We start from the raw sequence: 15,343 nt of genomic DNA on the forward strand, positions 1-15,343 counted from the left end.
AAAACTAAATGTCAGCTTGTAAATGGATAATTTAGCCTGACTGCAATCAGCTGTTCCCTCCAAACCTCACTGAGCTCAGCTGCTGAAGCTAATCAGTCACCTCAGAGGGCGACTCCAGGCACCAGACTTTGACTCTTGTTGTCTCAGCAGCTAGAAAGAATTATGCGACCAATTACAGAAACTCTGAGCAACAAATCAACAACTGTTCAATAATTTCAGTCTGCATATGGAGAGCAGCCTGTACATAATCTATATTAGTGTATTGGGTGTGGGTTGATGGGGGCATTTGGTGTGTTTTTGCTCTCTTCTTTCCACAAACACTTTTTCTTCCTCTTTACTGATATTTTCTGGATTTATCAGCTGCCCTGCACCTGAGAGGGTGATCGGAGAAGTCGGCCAAGTGTAGATGCCAGCGATCAAAGGCGCTCCCGCTGTGAACGTTTGTTGGAATGTGTGTTTAATAAGATGATGGCGGATGGAGCTCACTGCACAGCAGAGAAACTGTCTCAAACTGGGTAAAGACTTTCGAAAGATGCTATGATCAAAAGAAGATCCAACATGGAAGGCTGCACGGAGCATCTTTTGGACAGACATGAATACAGGTGTACATTTTGCCCTCTGGTGTGCCTTGAAATTATGCAAATTATTTCCCCTACACCTTCTTTACTACCATTGCAACAAGGCTGAGAAAAATTGGAAGATATCCAGTGTTCACAGGTAGAGCTTAAAGGTAATCTGTCATCGTTATCTGACAAAATCAGCAAGTCATCCACAAGCCACAGGATCCTGTATTTCAAATCCCAGAGCATCTTTCTGGATTTACTTACCCTGACATTGGTGGTCAAGTTAAGCAGTCACACAAAGCCAGTTACAAAGTCACTAAGTTAACTCAGGCTTACCCCATTTTCCTGGTGTTATACCTAAAACAACTATAAACTACCACAGTCAGAAGACTCTTGCTCCACCTACTGAGTACCCACCTAACCTAATGTGACCACATGGTGGCCCAACACAACCCAATTTACGACATCTACCAACACTTTACAACAACACAGTAGATTAACAAAGCCGGATAAATTTACGGACCATAATATATTATATTACAACATAAAAAAAACCCTTCAACACAGTCCATCATGGTGAAGAGAGAGCTGAGAGTAAAAGCGAAGCTCTCAATTTAACGGTTGATCTACGTCCCTACCCTCACCTATGGTCACGAGCTGTGGGTAGTGACCGAAAGAACGAGATTGCGGATACAAGCGGCAGAAATCAGCTTCCTCTGAAGAGTGGCTGGCCTCTCCCTTAGAGGATAAGGAGTTTGGCCATCCAGGAGGGGCTCAGAGTAGAGCGGCTGCTCCTCCACATTGAAAGGAGCCAGTTGAGGTGGTTTGATAAGGGCGTCTGACAAGGATGCCTCCTGGGTGAGGTGTTCTAGGCATGTCCCACTGCAAGAGGCCCCGGGCCAGAACCAGGACACGCTGGAGAGATTATATCTCTCGGCTGGCCTGGGAACGCCTTGGTGTTCCTGCGGACAAGCTGGAGGAGGTGGCTGGGGAGAGGGAGGTCTGGGCTTCTCTTCTTAGGTTGCTGCCCCCGCGACTCGGCCCCGGATACGCGGAAGAAGATGGATGGATGGATAAAATAATCCAGATCAAAAGTTACAAACAACATGAATTAAAGATCATAACAATGCATGCACTCATTTACTCACAGCCAGGCAGACCTTCAGTACAGTAAAGAAAAACACAACTGTTACACAAAACAAGAAAAACAAAGTAAAACATGAAGTAACCAAAAGAAAAATAACAGTTTTCTGAGACCAGAAAAGTGACGTGAAATGTAGCAACAAATGGAGCAAAAACACAGACAGCAGAAAAAAAACCTACAAATACAGAAAAACTACAAATACATGACGCACACCCACATCTGGTGTGATTTCCCGAGCTGTTCTGACATGGATGCAGTCATGCAGATCTTGTTCTGATGACATCACTGTCACAGGTGTAGGTGGTCACCTGCAGATGTTTAGACTGCAGGAAACATGTTACACACAGTTCTGTGGTGTGTAGCATTGTGTGTGTGTGTGTGTGAGCTGGATAAAGAATGAGCAGAGGAAGAAGAGCCCTCGTGGCTGTTGTGACTCTGATCCGTGTGGGTGACTCAGCTCGCATCATGACATCTTCTGAGGTTCTCGGGCTCCAAACACGAGGAACGGTGTAGGTGCCGAGCAGGCGGTTGCTATGCAACAATTCATTGCCAGCAGCATCCAGGTTGGAACCGGGTGGAGAGCAGCAGTCAGGCGGAGGGGGTGGTGTGTTCTTTGAAAAGCCGGAGGAAAGCAGCGTTTCTGCAGCGAGCTGTCAGTAGATTTGATTATGTGGAAGCTTAATGGAGAGGATCGGGCCAGAGCAGCTGCAAACGGAGATACGGTGCAGATAAATCTGGAAGACCGGCATGGAGGATGTGTAAAAACAGGCAAAGTGGGGCCTGGATGAACAGAGTGACACTAATTTGAAGCTTGCGACAGGCTGATGTAAGACAGGTACAGTGAGAGGCAGCACAGTGTTTACGCTTTACAGTGAAGGGATGAAGATGCCGAGTCTGTAAATGGAAATATTTACCGATCAGCTCTTCTCGATATGAAGCCGACCTCACATCAGCTGTGACAGTCTGACCAATTAAACACAAGTGTTTTATGGTTACATCTTTTAAAAATCACCTTGTTCATTTAAACTCCTGTCACAGAACAAAAAGGAATTGCATCATGGGTAATGTAGGTAATGAATAAATAAAGTACTTCCTGTTCTGCTGCACTGATTGCGATCATCTTTGTTGAATCCAACATCGTCACAGGAGAATTATTTTAGCAGAAAGTGCAAAGACCCGGGCAGTCTGGAGTTTTTCTACATGGCAACTCTGCATTCACAATTTCCAGTTCTGGTGAGTAGAACTCTTCAAATTTCACTCAGTAAAACTGAAGCTCGGACTTCTTGGACGTTCTGTTGGTACAGTAACTTTACAGCAGTCTTATTATTGATCAGATGATGTCATTAAAAATGCTCCAGAAGACTCAAAGCATAAACATGGTCCTGAGGTCCAGGTCAGGTGAAGCTGAGCAGACAGCTCTCGCCTGTGTCACCATCCACCTGTCATTCAAATAGGCCACGCCCCTAGTAATGCAAAATTTAATCCTTAATACAATTCAAACGGGTGACTTATAAAAACATTGTCGTTGCTACAGTTGCTATGAGGGACGAAATGATCCACTGAAGGCGGACATTTTAACATGGGAGTCTGTGGGGACTGCCTCACCGCTGGAGCCTCTGGTGGACGTTGGAGGAACTGCAGCTTGTAAATACTGTGTTTGATAAATATTTTATTGTTTTACAGATATTCTCAGGCAGTCCTAACACTCCAGCTGCATTATGTCACGCTAAACTTAAAATGAGACGGCAATCTCCTGACAACAAGACAACACAGCGGTGGTTGCTCGGTGATTGGATTGAACTATTTGTTGCTTTTAGTGACTGATTGTTAGCGCTTTCTTGTGTTGATAAAGGTCCAGGTGACCACTTTTAATCTGAAGGTGATTTCCCAGATCACCTGGTGGGAGTCTCCAGAATTGACTATGTGCACGTTAGCATATGCTACTTCCGGTGCGGAAACTCCTGTGGGGAGCTTTGTTTCCGATGTCCTTGTCATGATCCTGGGTCTTTTGACCCAGCGTTTTAAGTTTGTTTATTTTGTTCATTAGGTTATCTAAGTTCATTTGGTTATTAGACTCCTTGTGTTTTCTTCCCCTGTATTTAAGTTTCCCCTCACCCTTCGTGTTTCATGCTACGTGTCTTATGTTATCAAGTTTGTATTATCATGTCTGTCTCATGTTTCCTGTTTTATTTTGAAGGAGTCGTGTGTTCTTTGTTCATTGTATTTAGTTTCACTTCCCTTGTCCCCTCATTAGGCTCATGTCAGTCAGCTGTTCCTCCATGTGTTCCCACTTCCCCTAATCACCTCCTGTGTATTTAAGTCCTCTGTTTTCAGTGTGTGATTGTCAGGTCGTCTGTTGTCCACGCCATGTTTCCCATGCTTCCAAGTTCCTTGTCTAGGTTTTTCTTATTGTTCGTTTAGATTTCCCAGTTTAGGTTTGTGTTAATTTTGCTTCAGTTTGCCTTGCCCTTTGTTTGTACCTTTTTACCAGCCATATTAAACGGCTCGCTTTTTGTTAACATTCAAGTTTTGTTCCCTGTTCCTTGGAGTCTGCATTTTGGGTCCTTTTTTTCAATTCATACAGTCTGCCCTCGCCAGACTGTGACAGTCCTATTCACGCCCTGTTTACGGTCCAAAACAAGTTAAGCAAATGAATGAATCAAGCGGCGATTTACATTTCTATAGATGTCTTGGGCATTTACCCAATATATCTGTAAATGATGTTCATCGACTTGTCGATATTTTTCCCCCGCGCCTCAGAGCAAAAGAGAAAAGGGATTCAAATGTTATATTTCTCAGCTGTCCCTCGTTTATCGCGGGTGTTATGTTCTAAAAATAACCAGCGATAGGTGAAATCAAGTAGCCAATTTTATTTTTTGACGGTGCAAAACGTTTCGTGGACATCGTGGACATACAGCACTGCACTCCAGAGTCACACTGCTAGCGATCGATGCAGCGATTCTGTACTGTACAGGAGAGACGTCACGGAGGAGATCGTCTGCAGCGATCAGGATGCAGGACACAATGTGATGTAAAAAAAACGTGCAAACTTGCACTAAAAAAATCTGTGAAACAGCGAGGTGAAAGGTGAACCGCGTTATTAGCGAGGGACCGCTGTAATTTTGAAGGTAAGTCACAACATACCCTTCGTAACTACTAATGTATAGAAACCCTTACCAGCAATCGTTCATTTTTTGTGTGGCTTTTTTCACGGTTTGTTAACATGCTGTGTAGGTGTGTACTTGACTAGCTGATATCAACATAACGGGGAAACATCTGGTTTGACTATTGTTCACCTGTAGTTTGAATGCTGAACATTTGCCTGTTTAAATCACAAGACCAGTCACTATACAGAGATGTGCTTCTGAATGTGGACGATGTGTCTTCTGCTGCAGTGATGCAGTTCTGCTTGTGTTGAGTGATGTAAACAACTGATCGATCTAAACTCTTTAAACGTCAAAATTGATCATTAGATTTTTTATGACACAACAGTGGTGAGTGTTCCCACCTTCTGCTCTTTGTAACTTAACGCGATCTTTCCGTTTTCGAGTTTTGGACATGATTTTGGAGTATATCTTCGCAGTAGCAATTGACCGCAAAGTTAAGCTACCGGAAATGTACAACCCCACATCCGGTCTCAAACCAGGAAGTTAGCATTTTCTCGTGCACAGGGTCAATAATCCTCCCCCCCCCCCAGAGCTTCCAGACCCTCTCAGACAGACTCAGGGATGTGAGACGGCCAGCATGTTACAACAAATTAAATCTGTAAAAGTCCCACATCTCTTTGCAAAAGTAGACTTGATTCAGCTTGTTGTGATGTTCTGTGTATGCAGATAGAAGAGGTTTGTCACAGTAAACTGAGACACTGGGATGCAGTGATTCCGTTTAGAAGCAGTCAGGCACACTTGGTTTGCTGCTGTGTGGATATTTTAGCACTCTGAGCTTCGGTGTGGACGTCCAGGCCTCCAAACCTGCTTTTGCTTCACCTGAAGCATCAGGAACCCTGCGCTCTCTGAGTTACAGTGTTCAAGCTTGGAGGGAGAAAAAAACGAAGATTGATGCGGCTCGTGCTGAAGTCACGGTCTAAATCAGAAATCCTCATCATATCCAGGCTGACGGAGGCTGCCTCGCCTCGCTTCTCTCCAGGGTTTAATTAGAGCCCCCGGGCTCGGTGTGAATAATGCAGCACCTGAGCGCACCTGAGCGGCCGAGCAGAACGAGGAGCCGCAGGAAGGCCAAGAGAGCACCACCTCCAGAAGGAGAGAGAGAGCGAGGGCGGTGAAAGGGTTTGAAAGAGTAACATCATAACATCTGAAGGTTTTCATGTCACTCTAATGATGTCCTGACAGAACCACGAGGGGCATCAGAAACATCTGTGTCACACCTGTCCATCACTACATCTGTGCTAGTGACACTGCTGGAAGAATCCAGATTGCTTTGATTATTGTTTCCTTCCATTTTGTTTGCACTAACACTGCAAGCATCAGACTAAATCATACTTATTACTTATGACCCCACAGTACCATATCACCCTATTAGAGCACTTTGCTGTCACACTGCAGGCCTACTTGTTGTTCCTAGAGTATTTAAAAGTAGAATGGGAGGCAGAGCCTTCAGTTTTCAGGCCCCTCTTCTGTGGAACCAGCTTCCAGTTTGGATTCAGGAGACAGACACTATCTCTACTTTTAAGATTAGGCTTCAAACTTTCCTTTTTGCTAAAGCATATAGTTAGGGCTGGACCAGGTGACCCTGAATCCTCCCTTAGTTATGCTGCAATAGGTGTAGGCTGCTGGGGGATTCCCATGATGCACTGGGTGTTTCTTCTTCACTCACTATGTCAGTGGTTCCCAAACTTTTTTTGCTGGGCCCCCCTTTGTTTACAAGAAAAATGTTCGCGCCCCCCCTCCCCGCACGCGCACAAATCCTCCAACCACACACACCCATATTTTTCTCCATTGCGGTTTATTTCACACCTCAAACATTTACTAAAAATTAAGCAAATACAAGTAATCTGCAATAAATTACAGGTAGTAAGGAAATAAACTACTAACTCTTTTACGCTACGTCCACACCTACACGGGGATTTTTGGAAACGCAGCAGTTTCGTCCACGTAAACGGCGTCTCGAATCACCGAAAACGGAGATTTTTTAAAACCCCTTTTTTGCGTTTACGCGTGGACGAGGAATACAGAGTTCGTCGCGCGACGTCAAAGCTATGTGCCGTTTTTCACGTCATGCTGTGCGCCACGTTATTGTTTACATGAGATGAATTGCAGAATGGCAGATAGAGACACAATACTGTTAATCTGACTATCTGCAGGTTTTACACAGTTACATACACGCAGTTACTGTCCCTCCATTTACAAAGGCAGAGGCGTCACGGTGTGATTATTTTACGTGCAGTTGTTTTTTTCATGTGTAATAATATTCAACATTGCTGTCAATACAATTTTCAAAATGGATTCAAAAACATAAACAGCTGTGGGATCCTGTTTGTCCGTGATTTGAACAGCCCAGCGCTGCTCCCGACACAGGGAAATCCAATTCTGCAGGGAGACCTACCTCGGCACTTGTGCAGGTGAACCCAAAGGGAAGATTTGCTTCACCATATTTTCTAGTCTTTGGCTTAGAATGAAGTTGGTTTGGAAACATATTCAGCTATGCTTCATCTCCTGCTTTGCGTTTCTGTGGCTGCCCCGTGCTAGCAGTGTCCAAGCGTTTTGTTTCCCCCCCTCTTTCATGCCGCGCCCCCCCTGCAATGGCTCTGCACCCCCCCTAGGGGGCGGGCCCCACACTTTGGGAAGGTCTGCACTATGTGTTAACAGACCTCTCTGCATTGAATCATATCTGTTATTAATCTCTGTCTCTCTTCCACAGCATGTCTTTATCCTGTCTTCCTTCTCTCACCCCAACCAATCACAGCAGATGGCCCCGCCCCTCCCTGAGCCTGGTTCTGCTGGAGGTTTCTTCCTGTTAAAAGGGAGTTTTTCCTTCCCACTGTCGCCAAAGTGCTTTCCCACATCTCATTGTTGGAGTTTCTCTTTTTTCTCTTTATTATCATAAGGTTCTTACTCTACAATATAAAGTACCTGGAGGCAACTGTTGTTGGGATTTTTTGCTGTATAAATAAAAGTGAACTGAGTTGAATGTAATTTGGTTGAACAGGAAATTCACATCATGGATCTGCAGTGGCCGTGTGATGATGTCATGTCAACATGGACCAAAACCTCTGAGGGATGTTTCCAGAAACTTTTTAAATTTGTGCCACAAATAATTAAAGCAGAAGAGATCTCAGACTCAGCTTCACTGTCATTCAGCCATTTGACATGATATGAATGAAAAACAGATTCTCTGTCCAGGACCTGGGTCTGAGCGACCCAGGGTCCATGAGCATTTATGACTCTTTTTATATGATATGTGTTTGTTTCTGCATTGTGCTGCTGTTCCTGTGTCTATGATGTTGGAGACCTCAGTTGGAGGTCTCCACACCTGCTCAACCGCCACCATCACTTCACCTACCTGTTGCTGCTGCATCACTGTCCAATCTACCCCCAGTGGCTGCTACACCACCATCATTTCCACTGCCTGCAGCTGCCACACCATCTTCACCATCGGTTCAACTGTTGGCAGCTGTGATGGACGCGCTCTGCCCGAGCAGGAGATCAGCGCGCTGGAGGGACCAGCACGGCCTGCACGTCACCGTCCAGCACGGCCTGCACGTCACAAACCACCTGCAGTGCTTCGCCATGGGCCATCGGAGCTCTTACGTGGCTGGACCTACTACAAGGCTGTCATCAGATCACTGGCCGGCCACCAGAACTGCTATGCCACCGCTGCCAGACCTGTGGCAGGCCACTCGAGCTGTTTTCCTGCCGTCACCGTCCATCGGGCCAGCTGCCAAAACTTTGGGATGCCACCGTCAGAACTGCGGTTGGTTTTTTCAGTTTTTTGGGGACTGTTTTGACACCGCTGCTGGACGTGCGGTCGGACTTTGAAACTGTTGGGATTAGGGGTTCTGTTTGCTAGAGGATTTTGTTTTTGCACGGAGAGTGCGGAGACTCGGGAGCAGAGTACAGACACTTGGAAGAAGGCACGACACGGGAGTCGTGGGAGCGCACTGGAGATTTGTTGTGTGTTACATTTACTTCACTGTAAATAAACGCACTGTTTACTGCACAGAGTCCAGCATTCAGGTCCTTTCTCCCGCATCCCCACGGTCTGCCACACAGACCGTGAGATCCTCAGGTCTCAGTATTGCAGAATGCTACCAAACAACGAGTAAAACATTACAAATAACTACAATTAATAGGACAAGAAATTCTCAAAAATAAGTACTAAAATATGCAAAAACATAAATAACAATATATAAATATAAACAAATATATAATATTTATATAAATATAATGGTTCTTCTTTATTTTAATGACTATTTACAGATTTTCACTGGAGGCGTCAAAACTATGGATGAACACATGGAATTAAACCCTCGGCCTTCTCTCAGCGAGCTTCATGGTGTAATCATCTGACATGGTTTCACTTCACAGGTGTGTTAACTCCAAAGCTGGAATCCTGGAATTTCTTGCCTTCTGAATCTGGTTGGGACTAGAAGTCAGGTTGGTACACAGTAGGGCTTCACGATATTAGGAAAACCTGCGATGTGCGATAACTGTGATCAATATTGCGATAATGATATGACTTGCGATAAAATAAATAGCAAAACAAACAAAAAAAACCCTGAATACATAATTTCCGTTTTACTGCAACAGTTTTATTTAAAAAAGCTGCTGTATTAGCAGTGTAACAACAAAGTGCACTTTAACATTGAAACATTGCCCCCATAAAAAATTTTGGGTCTTCTTTAAGATCCTGAGAGAGAACAAAGGACGCGGCGACACTAAGCGACGGCCTCGAGGTAAGCGAGCCGGCATCAGGAACAGGCTACGGGCTCGCGCACACCGCGCACCCATGCCCAGTATCCTGCTAGCCAATGTTCAATCCATCGAGAACAAGCTTGATGACCTCACAGCCAGAATCAAGTTCCAGAGAGACATTCGGGACTGCAACCTCCTCTGCTTCACCGAGACTTGGCTGAACCCAGCGATACCAGACCACGCCGTGCAGCCGATGGGGTTCTTTTCGGTTTACCGCATGGACAGGACAATGGAGTCGGGGAAGAAAAGAGGTGGTGGAGTGTGTTTGATGGTGAACAACAGATGGTGCGACAGCACAAACATCTCCCCACTCACACGCTCTTGCTCGCCCAATCTGGAGCTTTTGATCGTTAAATGTCGCCCTTTCTATCTCCCTCGGGAATTCACTGCGGTCATTGCCTGCACTGTTTACATTCCGCCTCACGCGGACTCGGACACTGCCGTATGTGAGCTACATGAGGCTCTCACACATCAACAAACACTTCACCAAGATGCCGCACTCATTGTTATGGGAGATTTTAACAGAGTGAATCTCAAACGGACATTTCACAACCTTCACCAGCACATCAACTGCCCCACCCGGGGCACTAGGACATTAGACCACTGCTACACCCCGTTCAAGAACTGTTACAAGGCTCAGCCCCTGCCGGCATTTGGAAAATCGGACCATGCCGCCATCTTCCTCATGCCTGCTTACAAACAAAGGCTAAAGCAGCAACCACCAATCAGGAGGGAGGTCGCTCGCTGGACGGACCAATCAGTGGCCGCGCTGCAGGACGCACTGGATGACGCAGACTGGGACATGTTTCGGCGCAGCTCTGATGACATCAACATGTTTACGGAAGCGGTTGTGGGATTTATCGGGAAACTAGCGGACGACACAGCAGAAAGAACTATCATCCGAACGTTTCCCAACCAGAGGCCGTGGGTGGATAAAAACATCCGCGACGCTCTGAGATCACGCACCGCTGCCTACAATGAAGGGCTCGTCTCCGGTAATATGGACCTATACAAGGCTGCGTCCTACAACGTGCGCAGCGCGGTCAGAAAGGCAAAGCGGAGCTACGGGGAAAAACTAGAGTCACAGCTACGACAGTGCGACTCTATGAGCCTGTGGAAAGGACTGCGGACTATAACGGACTATAAACGACCAGCTTCTTCTGTGATGAATGCTGATGCTTCACTGGCTGATGAGCTGAACACGTTTTATGCTCGCTTCGACACCGCAGCAATTAAAACAACAAACGGCTGCGCGCGCTCGGAGTGCACCAGTGAAGAAAATGCATTCGTCATCACAGAGCATGCCGTGAGGAACACCTTCAGGAGGGTGAACACCAGGAAGGCAGCAGGACCAGATGCAATCCCTGGCCGGGTCCTTAGAGCCTGCGCTGACCAGCTAGCACCGGTGTTCACGGAGATCTTCAACCTCTCCCTGGCCCAAGCTGTGGTTCCCACGTGCTTCAAACAGTCCATTATTGTTCCTGTCCCAAAGAAACAACAGCCCGCTTGCCACAGTGACTACCCTCCAGTAGCACTGACTTCAATTGTGATGAAGTGTTTTGAAAGACTGATGAGAGATCACATCACTTCTTCACTTCCTGCCACCATCGACTCGCTTCAGTTTGCTTACCGGACTAATCGTTCCACAGACGATGCCATATCTCACCTGCTCCACACATCCCTGAGTCACCTGGACACTGGCAGAGGGAATTATGTTAGGATGCTGTTCGTGGACTACAGTTCAGCATTCAACACAATAATTCCCTCTAAGCTTTTCACCAAGTTGACGGATCTAGGACTCAGCTCATCACTGTGTCAGTGGATCCTCAACTTCCTCACAGACAGACCCCAATCAGTGAGGGTGGGAAAACAAGTCTCCCCCTCCATCTCACTCAGCACTGGAGCGCCTCAGGGCTGTGTTTTAAGCCCCCTGGTGTACTCACTGTACACTTATGACTGTGTAGCCACATCAGACACCACCTCCATTGTCAAGTTTGCTGACGACACTGCTGTTGTGGGCCTGATCTCCGACAACATCGAGACGGCCTACCTGGAGGAGATTAGGAACCTGGAGACCTGGTGCCAGGAGAATAACCTCCTCCTAAACATCAGCAAGACTAAGGAGCTGATCGTGGACTTCACTACAAAGCAGGCGAGGAATTACAAACCCCTCATCATCAGTGGCACGCCAGTGGAGAGAGTGGACAGTTTCCGATACCTGGGTGTCCACATCACTCAGGACCTGTCATGGTCCTGCCACATCAACACCCTGGTTAAGAAAGCCCGTCAGCGTCTCTTCTTCCTCAGAAGACTTAGAGACTTCCATCTGCCACTGAAGGTGCTCAAGAACTTTTACTCCTGCACCATCGAGAGCATCCTGACGGCAAACATCTGCACCTGGTTTGGGAACAGCACCAAGCAGGACAGACGAGATCTGCAAAGAGTGGTGCGCTCAGCCGAACGCATCATTCAATCAGAGCTCCCTGACCTGCTGTCCATCTACACCAAGCGGTGCAAGTCCAAAGCTAGGAAGATTATGATGGACCTCTCCCATCCCAACAATGGACTCTTCTCACTGTTGAGGTCTGGGAAGCGCTTCCGCTCCCTTAAGGCCAAAACAGAGAGAATGAGGAGGAGCTTCTTCGCCCAGGCTATTCGGGCCCTGAACCAGGTGTAGGACTGGACTCTCCCACACACGTCACTATAAGACTGGACTCTCACACACATCACCACATGCACCACCACACATTTCCTATAATCCTATAATTCCTATAATTTATAATCTTTATAATCTCTTCTGCTATTTGCACATTCTTTACTGTAAATTCCTAAGTTAATTTGTAAATTTTGTATTAACCTGTAAATTGTAAATATCGTAAAACTTTTTCTTCTGTCATTTAATGGTCGGGCATTGTACAGCTACAAGCATTTCACCCCCATGTCATACTGTGTATGGTTGTGTGTGTGTGACAAATAAAATTTGAATTTGAATTTGAATTTGAATTTGAAGATCCCAGCTGGCTAGCACCTCACGTAATACACGGGCTATATTTTCACTAGTGTGAGAGTCTGGAAAACACACAGTCTCTAGACACCGTGTTTTCAGTTCAAAGTCTTCGGTGAAGAAGTGCACTGTGAAACTCATATATGGCTCCGTTGTACGACTTGACCATAGGTCTGTAGCGCTTGCGTAGTTTTCAGCTTGGCTCAGTTCAAACGTGACGGTCTTCCGGCATGTTTCGTACATTTGTGGAATGGCGACATGGGAAAAGTAGTTTCGTGAGGGGATGCGGTATCTCCGGTCCACTTTATGTATCAGACTGGTGAAGCCCTCTCTGCTAACTGTATTTATAGGCATCATGTCTTTGTCAAAAAATGTGTAATGGCCTCTGTTATTTCTTTGTAGCGCTTCGACGTTTTCTCATAAGGAGTTGCACTTGAAAAACTCTGATACAGAGACGGCTGTTGGACTGCTGCGCTCTTTGTCTTAACATTAGCAACCTTTGTTTGGCTAGCCCTGTCTTTCTGGAACTCTTCAAACTGTTCTCTGTGGTTGTATTGAAGATGATGGTGGAGATTAGTCGTGTTTCCTCTGGTGGTTGCCACAAGTGTTCGGCAAGTGTTGCAGAGCACCTGTGTTTGGAGAACGTCGTCTTTACCAAATCCAAAGTACCTCCAAATAAGCGAGGTACTATTTTTTTTTAGCCACGAGTTCATAGTCAGTAGCGTTCTCGTCATGCGTCTCGCTCTCAGCCATTACAACTGACTCGTTGCTGCAGCGTTGTTCGCTCCCCACCTACGTAGGAGGCGGGCCTCTAATCCATTTGATTGGTTAATGCCGTGAAGGGCTCTATTCGACTGGTCTAATGTGTAAAGGGGGTTCTTTGATTGGCAAATTCTTTAAAGCATGTGTGTAAACATTTTAAGGTACCCAATTATCGCAGTTTACGCCGTCTTTTGCAATGGGCCCATCGCACAGGCTGATATTGCGATGACAATAAATTTTCGATTTATTGTGCAGGCATAGTACACAGCTGACAGCTCTATTTGACAACTGTTAGAATTCATATTATGGCAAGAACCAATCAGCGAAGGAAACAACAGTCTGTCATTACTTTAAGAACTGAAGGTCAGTCAGTCCAGGAAATTGCAAAAACTTCACAAAAACCATAAAGCGCTACGAAGAAACTGGCTCACACGAGGACCGCCCCAGGAAAGCAAGACCCAGAGTCCTCTCTGCTGCTGAGGATACATTCATCCACCAGCCTCAGAAATCACAAGTCAACAGCTACTCAGATTAGAGCCCAGATAAATGCCACATAGAGCTCCAGTAACAGACACATCTCTACATCAGCTGTTCAGAGGAGACTGTGTGACTCAGGCCTTTATGGTCAAATAGCAAGCAGAGGAGATTAGTTTGGGCCAAGAAACACAAGGAATGGACATTAGACCATCTGTGCTTTGGTGTGATGAGTCCAAATTTGAGATCTTTGGTTCCACAAAGGTGAACGATGGTCTCTACATGCATGGTTCCCACCATGAAGCATGGAGAAGGAGTGTCTGGTAGTGTGTGCGCCAGTGAACATGAACTTTTAAAACTCAAAATATTTTTTATATACTGGTTCAAAGTGTACTTTGGTTTTTATGCTGGACTAAAAAACTGCAGTCACAAAGACTGACTGTGAGCACTTTTCGGTGATTACAGAGTCATAATAACATATATGAGATTATCACCATGGCATGACATCACATCACGTATGTATTTGCAATATTAAAAAAAAAACAGCTGACAGTGTGTTTTCATATTTTCATTCTGTGCTTAAAGGGAGAAAGGTTTATAATTTATGCAGTATTGCTGTCATTGCTTTTATCTATAGTTTGTTTTTGTTTTTTTTGTTTTTTTGAGAATAACAGCACCAAACCTGAGAGTGAATCAGACTGCAGGATGAACACTGAGCTGTTTGTGCCCCCCAGTGGTCTTTGACCACAACGTGCTTACAGTGAATTCCCGAATCCAAGCTGGATGATGAGCTGTGTGTCATCAGCAGCCACTCCACCTTAAAACTGACTTCACGTATAAAACTTGGGTCATTTATTTAAGAATTTGCACCATATCCAGCCTTCTTGTGCCCCCCTGTACAGAAACTCAAATGTTATTTTCAGACTTTTATTTTAGGGAACCTTACACCTGTACACATGGTACACATTCACAAATAACGTTTCCTTTAAAAATTTGTAATAGAGGGGAGGAAACTTATGCTAATGTAATGTTAATACAGGGAGTGCAGAATTATTAGGCAAGTTGTATTTTTGAGGAATAATTTTATTATTGAACAACAACCATGTTCTCAATGAACCCAAAAAACTCATTAATATCAAAGCTGAATGTTTTTGGAAGTAGTTTTTAGTTTGTTTTTAGTTTTAGCTATTTTAGGGGGATATCTGTGTGTGCAGGTGACTATTACTGTGCATAATTATTAGGCACCTTTCTTTGCAAGGACACTCAAAAGCCTGCCATCCATGGATTCTGTCAGTGTTTTGATCTGTTCACCATCAACATTGCGTGCAGCAGCAACCACAGCCTCCCAGACACTGTTCAGAGAGGTGTACTGTTTTCCCTCCTTGTAAATCTCACATTTGATGATGGACCACAGGTTCTCAATGGGGTTCAGATCAGGTGAACAAGGAGGCCATGTCATTAGTTT

The 15,343-nt window shown here is 45.4% G+C and overlaps 1 protein-coding gene across 4 annotated transcripts; it reads left to right on the forward strand.

The window, feature by feature from the left end:
- Positions 1 to 2,096: 2,096 nt before the first annotated feature.
- On the forward strand, positions 2,097 to 15,237 carry LOC146360553 (uncharacterized). 4 transcript variants are annotated; one of them, XM_084922757.1, is made up of 2 exons: positions 2,097 to 2,940; positions 3,242 to 15,237. In XM_084922757.1, exon 2 carries the CDS (start codon positions 9,673 to 9,675, stop codon positions 12,313 to 12,315), a length of 2,643 nt encoding a protein of 880 aa, XP_084778883.1. In that variant the 5' UTR covers positions 2,097 to 2,940; positions 3,242 to 9,672; the 3' UTR covers positions 12,316 to 15,237. The 4 variants fall into 4 exon arrangements, with proteins under 4 accessions (XP_084778883.1, XP_084778884.1, XP_084778885.1 ...); XM_084922758.1 differs by having other exon boundaries at positions 4,682 to 15,237; XM_084922759.1 differs by having other exon boundaries at positions 7,585 to 15,237.
- The last annotated feature ends 106 nt before the right edge of the window (positions 15,238 to 15,343 follow it).

Source organism: Perissodus microlepis, unplaced genomic scaffold (genome assembly GCF_051167445.1).
Source record: "Perissodus microlepis isolate ML-2025 ecotype Zambia unplaced genomic scaffold, ASM5116744v1 scaffold_26, whole genome shotgun sequence".
Lineage (NCBI taxonomy): Eukaryota > Metazoa > Chordata > Actinopteri > Cichliformes > Cichlidae > Perissodus > Perissodus microlepis.

Excerpts from the sequence above, each read along its gene's own strand:
- LOC146360553 (XM_084922757.1), top strand. The coding sequence starts at position 9,673 with ATGCCCAGTATCCTGCTAGCCAATGTTCAATCCATCGAGAACAAGCTT.